Source organism: Sorex fumeus, unplaced genomic scaffold (genome assembly GCF_029834395.1).
Source record: "Sorex fumeus unplaced genomic scaffold, SorFum_2.1 ptg000037l, whole genome shotgun sequence".
Classification (NCBI taxonomy): domain Eukaryota; kingdom Metazoa; phylum Chordata; class Mammalia; order Eulipotyphla; family Soricidae; genus Sorex; species Sorex fumeus.
This window is the reverse complement of record NW_026606094.1, coordinates 2,566,527-2,579,322: the sequence shown is the minus strand read 5'-3', so window position 1 is coordinate 2,579,322 and position 12,796 is coordinate 2,566,527. Positions and strand designations below refer to the sequence as shown.

General features: G+C 53.3%; 2 protein-coding genes across 2 annotated transcripts; both read left to right on the top strand.

Annotated features, from left to right (window-relative positions):
• The first annotated feature begins 268 nt into the window (after positions 1 to 268).
• ARF5 (ADP ribosylation factor 5) lies at positions 269 to 3,452 on the top strand. Its single transcript, XM_056118390.1, has 6 exons — positions 269 to 493; positions 1,042 to 1,122; positions 1,449 to 1,558; positions 2,176 to 2,247; positions 2,767 to 2,892; positions 3,019 to 3,452. The coding sequence occupies exons 1-6, from the start codon at positions 427 to 429 to the stop codon at positions 3,103 to 3,105; spliced, it is 543 nt and encodes a 180-aa protein (XP_055974365.1). The 5' UTR covers positions 269 to 426; the 3' UTR covers positions 3,106 to 3,452.
• Positions 3,453 to 5,531: 2,079 nt separating this feature from the next.
• On the top strand, positions 5,532 to 12,109 carry FSCN3 (fascin actin-bundling protein 3). The gene is made up of 6 exons (XM_056118389.1): positions 5,532 to 5,672; positions 6,592 to 7,288; positions 7,584 to 7,702; positions 10,906 to 11,065; positions 11,520 to 11,690; positions 11,904 to 12,109. Exons 1-6 carry the CDS (start codon positions 5,532 to 5,534, stop codon positions 12,107 to 12,109), a joined length of 1,494 nt encoding a protein of 497 aa, XP_055974364.1.
• The last annotated feature ends 687 nt before the right edge of the window (positions 12,110 to 12,796 follow it).

Genomic DNA, 12,796 nt, shown 5'->3' with positions numbered 1-12,796 from the left:
TACCGAAGGTCGGTGCCTACTGAAATCTTTCTTCAGCAGCCACAGATCTGACAGGTGCGCGAGAAGCGGGGAGAACTAGACCCTTCTGCCTGTTGGAAGCCGCTGGAAATGCAGAGAGGAGGACCAGGGTTAAGCCGGGAGTTTCTCCCGAGCAGCAGGAGCCGGGGGCGGTCCTAGGGGCGGAGCCAGGGAGGAGCTGGGGCGGAGCCTCCGGGGGGGCGTGATACGGTGGGCGGGGCCCGGAGGGGGCGGGGCCTCGGTGACGTCGGGCGGGCCGGGACGCGCGGAGGCGGCGGCGGCGGCGGCTGCGCCTCCTCCTCCTGCTGCTGCTGCTGTAGCTGCTGCTGCACCCCATCCCCCCACGGCGGCCGGTCCCTGCCCGCACCCGGCGTCCGTGCCCTCGTGCCCCTGTCCCCGGGCCCCGCCATGGGCCTCACCGTGTCGGCGCTCTTTTCGCGGATCTTCGGGAAGAAGCAGATGCGGATCCTCATGGGTGAGGCAGATCGAGCGCGCGCGGCCGGGACTGGAGCGCCGGCGGCCGGCGCAGCCCTCCCGCCCCCGCGCCCCTCCAGCCCGGCTCCCCCCGAACCCGCTGCACACAGCGAGTCACCCACCTCCGAATTCTCTTCCCACCGCTCCACCTGCACCCGGGCCACGGGCTCTCGGGCAGGTGCCGGGCTGCAGCGCCGCCCCCGGGCCGGGCCTGAGAACGGGAGCTGCGGGCCTGGGTGAGGTGACACGCTCCGGCCGCTCCAGCCTGGCCGGGAGGGCGGGAGGATTCCGCCCTTGGAGACGACTTTTCCCAGGAACGCGGCCCTCCCGCTCGGCCTCTGAGCCCCGGGCCTCGCCCGCACCGTGGGGGGGCTGGGGGGGGCAGGAGCCGGTGCCCACCGCCCCGAGCAGGAGCACTCCAGGCCCCCGAGCCGGTGCGCGCACCTGGAGACGCCCGGGTTCCCCGCCCCCGGCCTCTCCCGGTCCCCGGTCTCTAGGGGGCTCCCTCGCTCGCGTCTCCATCCCTCTGCCCCTCTTGCCTCCTTCCAGTTGGCTTGGATGCAGCTGGCAAGACCACAATCCTGTACAAACTGAAGTTAGGGGAGATAGTCACCACCATTCCCACCATAGGTGAGTCTGGACGGTGCCAGCCGGATCCGGGGCGGGGGGGGGGGGTTGGGTGGGGGGGGTGGCAGGTGTGGGGAAGCAGGACTGCAGTTTTGGTGGCCCTCTCTCCCTCCCCTCTCCCCTCCCCGTAATGCCCCGCCCGACCCTGACACCTGATACAGCTACTTGAGAAGTGGGTCACCCTATCTCTCAGTGCCCACAGGAGGCGGGGTACAGGAGACCGACCCCGCCCCATGAGGACCCCCCTCAAACCTTCCAGCAGCTGGGTGGTGGTCTGAGTTCTCCCCGGGGAGGACTTTTCCCCTTTGAGTTCTCCGAGTTCTCTGCAGGCTTCAATGTGGAGACGGTGGAGTACAGGAACATCTGCTTCACCGTGTGGGATGTGGGCGGCCAGGACAAGATCCGCCCCCTGTGGCGGCATTACTTCCAGAACACCCAGGTGAGGGGCCTTGGGGTTAGGAAGAGGGGTGAAGCTCTCTAGCCAACCTGTCCCCCCACCCCCCTACTCCCAATACCTTGACCCTCGCCTATCTCTGGCCGTCTTTGAGCTGCACAGCTGCTAAAGGTTCCCCAGGACACCAGCTGCTTGCTGAGAAGAGTTTAGACACAATTCAAGAGGGCAGGCAGGAGCAGAATAGGGTAGGTGCAGGGTAGGGTAGGGACAGGGTAGGGGAAGAGGGAGGAGGGGTAGCATAGGTGAGGGGTAGCATAGGTATAAGGGTAGGATAAGGGTAGGGGCAGGGTAGAGCAGATAGGAGCAAGGTCAAGGAGGGTAGGGGCAGGGTAGGTTGGGTAGGGTAGGAGCAGGGTATAGTAGGATAAGGGCAAGGCAAAGTAAAGTAATAACGGAGTACGCTAGGGCAGTGTAGGGATAATAAAGGGTCAGAGAAGCAGATAGGCAGAGTAGGGTAGGGTAGCATAGACGCAGGTTCGGGGTAGGTAGGGTACAGAGAGGCAGAGTAGGGTAGCAGAGGGACCGGGCAGGGCAGGGAAGTAGAGGGGCTGGGCAGGGCAGGGCAGGGAAGGTCCTAGACATCATTGTGCCCCTGCTGCCAGGGCCTCATCTTCGTGGTGGACAGTAACGACCGGGAGCGGGTCCAGGAATCTGCTGATGAGCTCCAGAAGATGGTGAGTCCCTGGGTGTAGGCGCGAGGAGGTGGTGCCAGGGTGAAGGTCAGAGCTGGCCCAGAGCCCCACCAGGATGAGGGCCCTTGGTTGCTCCCTCCCGACAGACAAGACATTGTCCGTGCCCTTTTCTGACCTTGGACCAAGTAGAAAGTGGAGGAGGGACTTGCCCTTGAGTTCTGTGCATCCTCGTGCTTCTGAGAGGCCCTGCCGTTGGCAGGGAGGGAAGGATCCCTTGTGGTGGAGAGACCATCTTGCCTTCCCAGGTTTTCTTGTCGGAAGTGACGTAGTTTGACTGGGACAGACGCTCTTGACGAGAAAAGCTCCCCTTCTGGACGTGAGACTTGGGTGCCTTCAGGGGACTCACGGCTCTGTGCCTTGTGACCTGCGCAGATGTTGTGCCACAGGGGCTCACCCTGGCCAGTGTAATGACTCCGTCCCCCCTTCCCCAAATAGCTCTAAGATCCAAAGGGAGTCCTGGGAGCCCCCAAGACCCCCAGATTGCACCCCTTCCTCTCTCAGCTTCAGGAGGACGAGCTTCGGGATGCGGTGCTGCTGGTGTTTGCCAACAAACAGGACATGCCCAATGCCATGCCCGTGAGCGAGCTGACGGACAAACTGGGGCTTCAGCACTTGCGCAGCCGCACGGTGAGCCTCCTCTCCCCCGCCCCCCCTGCCCCCCGCAAGGGAGTAACAGGTGGGGAGCCAGAAATCAAGCCCCCTGCACTCCTCTAATTCCTGGTGACTGATATCTCTCTCTCCTGCTCCCCACAGTGGTACGTGCAGGCCACCTGTGCCACCCAGGGCACAGGCCTGTACGACGGACTGGACTGGCTGTCCCATGAGCTGTCGAAGCGCTAAGCTCCCGGATGCTCAGTCCCGGACTCGTCCCCACAGATGCGGCCTCTGCGCCTGCCCCTGCCTGCATGTTCTCTGTCGTTGGAGCCTGGAGCCTTGCTCTCTGGACACAAAGGGGTCCCCTCTCCTGCCCAGCGGGACCCACAGAAAGGGGGCTCCCCGGGCCAAGGCCCCTTCTTCCAGAGGAAGAGCAGGGATCCGGGTTGGCTTGTTTTTGGTTTTTTGTTGTTTGTTTTTCTTTTCCCATTTCAGGTGTACCTCTGGGGCCAGGCAGGGAGGGCCGGGGAGGGCTCTGGGTGGTGCTATGACGTGGCACTGGATATTGAGTAATAAATTTGCTGTGGTTTGTATACACCATGTGTTCTGGAAGCTCAGAGTGGAAGAACGGGGCTGCAAAGAGAGGAGTCTCAGTCTCAGTCTCAGTTGGATGAGCTCAGAGCTGCAGGGATGACCAGGTTGTCTGCTCGCTCCCCTCACGTGCCTGGTCTAGCTCAGTTCTCCTTCCATCCTCTGAGGCTGGAAGTGCTTGAGGGGCTCCATGGAGGAAATTGCATTTCTTCTCCAATTCCAAGGGCTTGAGAGTAACAGGATCCGTCTTCCTGGTCTGCAGAGCACCTCATTCTTCTATGTATCTTCTGGCTATTTCACAGGGGTTTTAGTGATTCCGTTTTGTACATTGAAATGGGGCTGGGTGGGGTGGGGAGTGCGCTGGACAGAGGGTTGAATGAGGAGACACTTGACCTGCATGTGGCCGAGCCAGGTTTGGCCCCCAAACCACATACGGTCCCCTAAGCCCTCTAGGGATGATCCTTGAGAGCCAGGAGTAAGACCTGAGCACAGCCAGGTGTTTCCCCACCCCCCAAAACAAAAACTTGTAGAGAAGAAAAGAAAGACAACTAAAACAAGGTTCCTGAGCTGGAGGGTACAGAGGTTAAGACACTTGCCTTGCAAGCAGCCGAGATGAATTTGATCCCCAGCACCTCCTATGGATTCCTGAGCCCTGCTAGGAGTGATCCCTGAGTACAGAGCCAGGAGTAAGCCCAAATACAGCCAGGTGTGGCTCCCAAACCAAAAAATATAATAGAAAAAGGATCTGAGGTTTATTTCCCCAAAATGCAGCTCATCGCGATCGTTCTAAGACCAGGAATATATATGCCTCTCCCAGTTCCCCAGGAGAGTGGCTGGAGAGACAGTACAGGTGTTAAGATGCTTACCTGAGCACCCCAGGAGCTAACTCCACCCTCAGCCAGCATAGAGCCAGCCAGAGTGGAGCCCAACCCTTCCCCCTGAATAGTGAATTGCTCAGGGGTGGGCGCCCCGCAATTTATTCCCAAGGTCCAGGTTCCATCCCCAGTGGTGCATGCTCCCCAAACATTGCCAGGTGTGGCCCCCAAATAAAAAATTATCTAGATGATTCTGGCACAAATCATGTATATTAGCCGTATTTGTTAAACATAGGTGGGGCTTTGGGAGTAATCATTGTGAGGGGAACAGGTGATCCTGGGGCTGGAACGAAGGGTGGGCTCCAAGTGTGGGCCTCTTCTCATTTCCTTTGGAAGCTATTCCCTCTCAGCTTTCCTCCCTTTGTCCTTCATGCATCCTCTCCACCAGTTGTACCAGCTTCCAGCTGATTTTGCCTGGGAGCTTTGTAGAAAGAATGTGCCGGAAGCCACCAGCCAACAAAGGGCCATAGGAATGATCTATAAGGCAGCTTGGTCACGTGAGGTTGGGGGCTCCATGAGGAAGGTGGACCATGGCCTCCGCCAGCCCCTCTTAGACTCTCTACTCTGGTTCTTGAAGCTGTCTTCCTGGTGAACAGGAGGAAAGGGATACTTGCCAGTTCTCTCTCCCCACACTCCCCAGAACGAACTTCTGAGCTTGCACCTCCCAAAGCCCTTAAGAGCTTGTACATTTTTCTTACTATCTTGTACTCCAAAAAACAGTGCTCCTGGGCGCTGGGCATAACCTACTTCCCAGAGAGAACGAAGGTGATTATCTCGTTATTCAAATGAGAAACAAGGGGACAGGTGAACGGGGCATGAATGGGGAACTTGCCTGAAGTCACAGGGGATCATTGCCGTCAGCTGCTACTCCCGTTTCCAGTCTTTGCCTTCCTCGGTTCCTGGAGAAACACGGGGAGACTAACACCAGAGCCCAGGGCCCCAAACCCTCTGAGTCACAGATTGATGTTGCTGACTCAGTGTCCACTGACTGACCAGCGTGGGAGGAGAGGAGGCACCCTCACAGTCACAATGCTTCCGGGTCACAGAGGCGCCAGGGCCCTGGGCCAGCCTCTGCCTGGGAAGTTCCCGCTGGGAATGTCTTCTGGTGGGTACTTGAGGCCTTTTTCCCAGCCCTATGGCCTGTAGAAGCTCACCCCTGGGGGGAAGGCTGGGCTTCAGCTAGTCATCACCTGTGGTTCAGGCCCCATGGACGAGGAGTGGGCACACACACAAGTCAAACCTGAATACCTAAAGGTGGGGCTTATCAGCTGGTCAGGAAGCTATCTAACCTATGAGACATGTAAGAACAGAGTCCATGCGACCGCCAAGGGTTTGGGCCGAAGACAGGTAAGGAAAATTTCATCTGTGTGTGTGTATGTGTGTGTGTGTGTGTGTGTGTGTGAGTGATGGGGAGGGGGGGGGGATGCCCTCTCCTCTCCCAAAAGCTTACCAAACCCCTTCTCTTCCCAAGTTTCACTTTAGTATCCCAGCCTCCACGACTCTATTTCTCATCTCTCAATCCTATTCCCCAAGGGGATGCCCCAGCCCCAGCCCCCGCCTGGAAGGGCCCATCTTCCTCTGCCACCCCCCCACTCTACACCCCCCCATCCCAGCTCAGAAGGTTTGTGGCATCACAAAGAGGAGTGGGGGTAAGTCCTGGGCAGAACACAGAAGTGGGGAGGGGGGGCATCTGAAGAAGTCATGCCAGTGGAGTTTCTATTCCAGAGTCGGTTTGAGAATGGGCTACTCATAAAGGCCTGCAAGAGTTGGTCGTAATTTTTTTTTTGGCATTTTGGGTCACACCCAGCAATGTTCAGGGGGATATTCCTGGATCTGCACTCAGTAATTACTCTGGGCAGTGCTCAGGGACCATTTGGGATGTCGGGGATTAAACGTAGGTCGGCCGCATGCAAGGCAAACACCCTACCCACTGTACTATTGCCTCTGGCTCCACTTTAGACAGAAGTAAGGCTGAAACCCAAGAATTTCTGGGAAAACCCGGTATTGAAGGAAGGAGCTGAGAGCGAGAGGTTGGCCTTCTATTAACTGAGGACTGGGGGCAGCCAGCCCTGCTCATAGGCTCTAGGCAAGCCCTGGATGTCTGTTTTGCTGAAGGGTCAGAGGAGGGGGACAGGCAGCCAGTAGGCCACCTGGGGAGCAGAAGGCAGTTGGTCTCCAAGCAGGTGCTGAGCAAGGCCAGGGCCGATGGTTGCCAGGCTTCTGCAAATCCTAGGATGTGGTGGATTGACTTCCCGACCCCTCCTAGACCTGGGAGATCCTGGTGAGCAATGAGCATGAGAACCAGGCCATGGTGCGACTGAGGAGCTTGCAAGGCCTCTTCCTGCTGTGCGAGGCTGACGGCTCTGTCTGCTATGGTCGACCCAAGACCAGCCACCACGGATGTTTCCTGCTTCGCTTTCACCGCAACAGCAAGTGGACGCTGCAGTGCATCATCAGTGGGCGCTACCTGGAATCAGACGGCGAGATGGTGTTCTGCCACTCCCGGGTGCTCTCAGCCTACCACATGTGGACCCCCCGGCCGGCCGTGCATGTCCACGTGGTCCTCTACAACCCCTTCACTAACTGCTATGCCCGGGCTGACTCCAGCGTGGGTCGCATCTGGGTGGACACGCCTATTCCCTGCCAAGAGGAATGTGGCTTCCTGCTGCATTTCCAAAACGGCTACTACCACCTAGAGACCTCATCGCACTGCTTCGTGTCCCACATCGACCGGCTGGTCCCCCACGCCTCCGCGCAGACGGCTTTTCACATGCAGGTGCGGCCTGGAGGGCTGGTGGCACTGGGCGATGGAGAAGGTGGCATGTTGTACCCACAGGGCACCCATCTTCTCCTGAGCCTGGGCCCCGCTCCCTGCAGGAGAGAGGAGTGGTTTCTCCTCCAGCGCTGCCCGACTTGGATCACCCTCCGCTCAAAGTCTCGGAAGTTCCTCTCGGTTATTTATGGCAAGTGCTGGATACACCTCCCCCCCACCCCCCCCCCCCAATGGCTACCTTCCAGTCCTGAAAGCTAAAAGAAGCGCAATTGGTCTGGGATCAGCTTATAACGAAGATCCCTGCTGGGGAGGAGGGGGATTAAGTGGGGGTAGAGTGTGGAGGGAAACATTCTGGGTGGTTTCTGGGATCCTATAGTTTAAGGGTGTAAACTGAGGTGGGAAAGCAGCGACGCTCTCAGGAAGGACGGGCTGAGTTGGATGCTGAGGTCAGCCCTGGGCACTTCTGACATGTACTTCCTCTGCAGACATTGAGGTTTATGCTGCCTCTGAGCACGTAAGTCCACTGTCCTTGTTCCAGTTTGAATGCGACAGAAACGCCCCCAACTTGCAGCTTCGTTCAGCCAACGGCTACTACGTGGCCCAGGTGAGACCCGGGCTACATGAGCAAGAAGCCCCAGGTGCTTCCTCTCTGGGCGCACAAAATGATGAGGCCAAGGCCTCCAGTCAGTAAGCATTTATTGTCATCCAATGGGGTCCCTTTTTCCCTTTGGGGCAGGGGGTCTCCACCAGTTCTTGGGTCATCAGGTCTACCCCCCCTGGCAGAACTCAGTAAGACATCTAGTGCAGGGGATAGCACTAGGGGTCTTACATGTGCAAGCCACATGCTTCCTTCTTTCAGCCATCTCCCTACTCACTTTGGTTTCAAATGCACGTTATTGAAGTAGAATGATAACATGCATGGAACTGGTGAGATAGTTCAGTGGATAGGGTGCATGCCTTGAACCCAACTGACCCCTATTCAATCCTTTAACACCTCATCTGATCCTCTGACCCCCTCAAGAAGTGACCCCTCAGCACAGAGCCAGGAGTAAACCCTTAGCACCATCGGGTATAGCCCAATAAAACAAAAAAGGAAACAAAAAAGAATTCCCCCAAAAGAATGATATAGTGTTTCCTTTATAAATATGTGATTCAGTGCAATTTGACCAATGTTTGTACCTGGGCTGTATCACAAGTCAGAGACTATTTGCATCACATGAAAATTCCCTTCTGCAACTTGGCAGTCAATTCCCCCGACATATACTATCACTGACTTATATTCTGTCACTGTACATTAGATTTACCTACTCTAGAATTTTATATAAGTGGAATCTGTGATATTCACACCTATCTCACACGGCAAACATTTTTCAGATATATCTGTTACATTGCATGAATCAATAGATCATCCCTTCTTATTGCTGAATTCATAATTATCATACCAAGCTCATGAAAAAGACTTTGAGGGAGGGAGGGTGTTTATTTCCATTTATTTTGAGTAAAATGCCAGGAGGGGAATTTCTGTATCATAGATATATGATCACCTTAAGAATGGGTCCCTGGAAAGTGGATCAGTAGTTTTAAGTGTTTTCCCATAAGGGCATACGCCATCAGTTCAAAACACTAATGGACTTTTAATACTTAACTCCCTACTACTAAAGATCCCTAGAGAAAAATGACCCAGAAGATGGCTCAGTGGCTTAGGAAGCCCCCAAAGCAAGCTGAGACCATGAGATTAATCCTCAAGGTGATTTTTATTTGTTTTGTTTTGGGGCCACACTCAGCTGTGCTCAGGATTTACTCTTGGATCTGAACATAGGGATCACTCCTGGCATAATTCGAGGTACCATACGGGTTTCTGGGAATTGAACCCAGGTCAGCCACATTCAAGGCAAGCCTTCTTTCCCACTGTACTCACTCCAGTCCCTCAGGGTGAGTTTTGACTGCCCCATTAATCCTCAGAGATCATTCTGATTCTAAGGTCTGGAGTCCCAGTAAAGGAGGAAAAAATGTTCAGCAGGTTTCCAAAGCGATTATTTCATTTTAGAATGCAAATTCTAGTGACATTTAGAAGGACTCTCATACAGTGTGAGAATGATAGATCACGATCACGATCATCCTGTTGTTCGTCGATTGCCTCGAGCAGTCTCCTTTGTCCTAGCCCTGAGATTCTAAAAAGTGCCACATTCAAGGCTCTTTCAGGGTTAGGAGAATAAGACCCATCATTGTTACTGGTATTTGGCATACTGGGTATGCCACGGGGAGTTTGCCAGACTCTGCCATGTGGGCAGGTTACATTAGGTAGCCTGCCAAGTTGTCCAAAGCAAGAGTGAGATAATAAGAAGTCGTGCGGCCGTGAATACTTCCTGGAGCTGGGTTTTATAGTCTCTGGTCTGGGTCTTGACCGTTGATAGGATTACAAGGCTTGGGGTGGGGGGCAGTTAATAAGTGTGACCCCTGCCTACTGGAAGATGGAGGATTTGGGTGGAGGATGCTCAGCCCCGATCCGAGCAGGCTTGGAGATCTCAGCCCCAGAACCCGCATGCCTTTGTTCCTCTGTCGTTATCTTCATGTGTGTGGAGAGTGGTCTCAGCATGGTTGTGGCTGGTTCTGGAGGTCTTCAGCTGCTGGGGTTCTGCTCAGGGCGGGGAGGGAAACCCAACCCGCCCCCCTCCAAGGGGCCCCAGGCGAGGACAGCCAGGTGCAGGGGCAGGAGACTCATACAGTGTGAGAGTGATAGATAAGAGTTCTAATTCATAAACTCACCAACTTTTAATGTTACCTGTTTTTTCATTGTAACCACTCTGGGGGTATTTAATCGTAACTATAATCAATATTATAGAACATCTTCCCATGCCTTTATTAGTCATTTATATATATATATTCTATATGAGACCTGTTAAAATTGTTTGCCTATTTGATATTGGGTTGCTTTATCTTATAAACAAGTTGTTAGAGTTCTTATTTTCTTTTAAAATTAAGCTTTTTCAACTGACCTTGGTTATGTAGTCAAAACGCTTTACCAACCTTCATCATTCACTCATCTGCTGTTGGACACCTAGGGTGATTTTATATCCTGGTCATTGTACTAAGTGCTGCAATAAATAATGTGCATACTTCCTTTTAAATAAAAAAAATTAAATTAAGCTTTTTGCCAAATAAACATGTTGCAAATTTTTCCTTCTAAACTGTGGCTTGCCTTTTCATTTCATGGTATCTTTGAGCAGCAACTTTTCAATCTTGATAAAATCCATTTGCCTATTTTACAAATGCTTTTTATCCCCAAGAAATCATTGCCTGCTCCCAAAGTGTAAAAGATTTCTTCTCTGTTTTCTTCTAGATGTTTTACAGTATACTTTCCATTTTATGTCTGTAACACATTTCAAAATAATTTGGGACGACAACCCACCCTTTCTAAAAACGTGCTTCCCTGTTCTTTTTCTCTATAAATCTCTTCTTGTGACCGTGCAGACAAGCTGTTTCTTGAACATGCCATCTTCAAACCTGCTGGCTTGTTGCCAATAAGGCTTTTTTCCTCAGCCCATTAAGAAAAAAATGATGTGGGCGTCAATGACAAGAATCACTTCTCTCCCTGTGGATTTGCGGATTTTCTTGGGCTTTGGGGTAGAGCACAGACAGGGGACAAGAGAGAACAGAGACCATAACCTCTTTTACAAAAAGGATCTAAAAGCTTAAAGAAGCCTGTGGGGTAATGAACAAGGCAAGTGGGTCTAGAAATAAAAATGGTGGGAAAAAAGCTGAGATTTGGGGTTGTTACTCCCCACCTGTTCCTAATATTCTCTGCAGAGACATCATAGAACTGTGAAGGCTAATGGGCACCCAATGGAGGCTGAGACCTTCTTCCGTCTGCACTGGAATTGTGGCAAGATGATCTTGCAGTCTCTCAGTGGGCGTTTCCTGGGCATCATTAACAGTGGCATGCTGGTGGCCAATGCCACCATTCCAGGTGAGCTGCTCAGCCTTCTTGCCAGGTTGTTCCAAGTCAGGAAGCTGGAATGTGAGAGGGCGATGGAGTTGGGGGATCCAAAGACTTAAGTGCTTGTACTTACTAAGTCACTGAATTCTATTCCACCTTGGTCAAATCACCTCCTTGAGCCTCAGTTTTAGAGTCTGAAATGGATGTACCATCCAACCTGCCTTCGTCACAGCCTGGCGAGGATTGAATTAATCCATACAGCTCAATGGAAGGAAGAATATGAAAATGTCCCGAGAGCCACATTGTTCTAGCTGCTTTCGTAAACATGTCCCTATCACTGGAGGAAGATGCAGCACACAGCAGGAGCCCTCTAAATGTTAACATAGCAACAACATCCTCTGCAATGGCTGTGCCCCACTTCTTGCATGGGAAAGCAGTGAGCGGGAGGTCACCCTTCCAGAACACTCCTTCCTGTTTCTCTCAGGCCCAAATGAAGAATTCGGGTTTCGGTTTGCCAACCGTCCCTTCCTCATACTGCGAGGTCGGTATGGGTATGTGGGCACCTCGTCAGATCGTGACCTCATGCAGTGCAATATGGATGAACCTGATTGCATTCAGTTGCTATCCTGCCGGCAAGGCATCTACCACTTCCAGGGTGAGTAACTGCTGCTGCTCACCAGGGTCTATGGTCTCTCCCCCACCTTTGCCCCAATTCAAACCCCTGGACCTGCCACACTAGAAGTAGAAAAACTAGCTTTCCTTGTATTTCACACTTGGAGGCCCTCTGAGTGGGGGGAGCAGAACAGGCAGAGTGGCATGTCCTGTTGGATCCTCCTCCCCCTACTAACCTGAGCTCTTCTCTCCCTAGCACAGGGTGGCTCCTTCTGGTCAATTACATCCTTTGGGACCTTCCGTCCTTGGGGAAAGTTTGCTCTCAACTTCTGTGTAGAGCTTCAAGGGAGCAACTTGCTCACGGTTCTGGCACCCAATGGCTTCTACATGCGATCTGACCGAAGTGGCACCCTTTTGGCAGATAGCAAAGATATTACCAAAGAGTGCATTTGGGAATTTTAGGTAAGCCAATATGGAAAAGATGCTGTAGGTGGGAGATAAGAGGAAAGTGGTGGGGCTGGAATGATAGTACAGCTGGTACCACTTTGCATGCAGCCGACCTGGGTTCGATTTCCAGCATCCCATATGGTCCCCCAAGCACTGCCAGGAGTAATTCCTGAGTACAGAGCTAGGAGTAGCCCCTGTATCGTCAGGTGTGACCCAAAAAGCAAAAGAAAAAAAAAAGAGGAAAGTGGGGGAAAGGACTTGTGTCTTGCAACCAGGATTTGGTTCTAAATCGACACCTGGCTTCCCTAGTTGCTGAGAAAGGAGAACTCAGATGGATGTGAGTTTCTCATTGTTCCACCATCTGGACCATCACCACCTTCCCAGATAATCAGCTCAAGACTTTATACCATCTGTCTTCCTCCCCTTCTGTTGCCTTCAACTAACCCTCAACATTCTTGGTGACTTCCTTAGTAAAGCCTTTGAGTGGTCCTCCTTCTGGATTCCCATTGCCACCTTAAATTGCCTGCCCTGCTCTCAGCATCTATCCCTATTTCCAGATCCAGGCCCACCCAATCTCTTCTCCACACCACACTTTCTCTCCCAAAAGGCTGCCTTGCCCTCTACCACTCCCCATTCTCAACAACTCCTTGGATACCACCTCTTGATGAGACCTGGCCCTTCACAGTTAAACTTCGGAAAGCC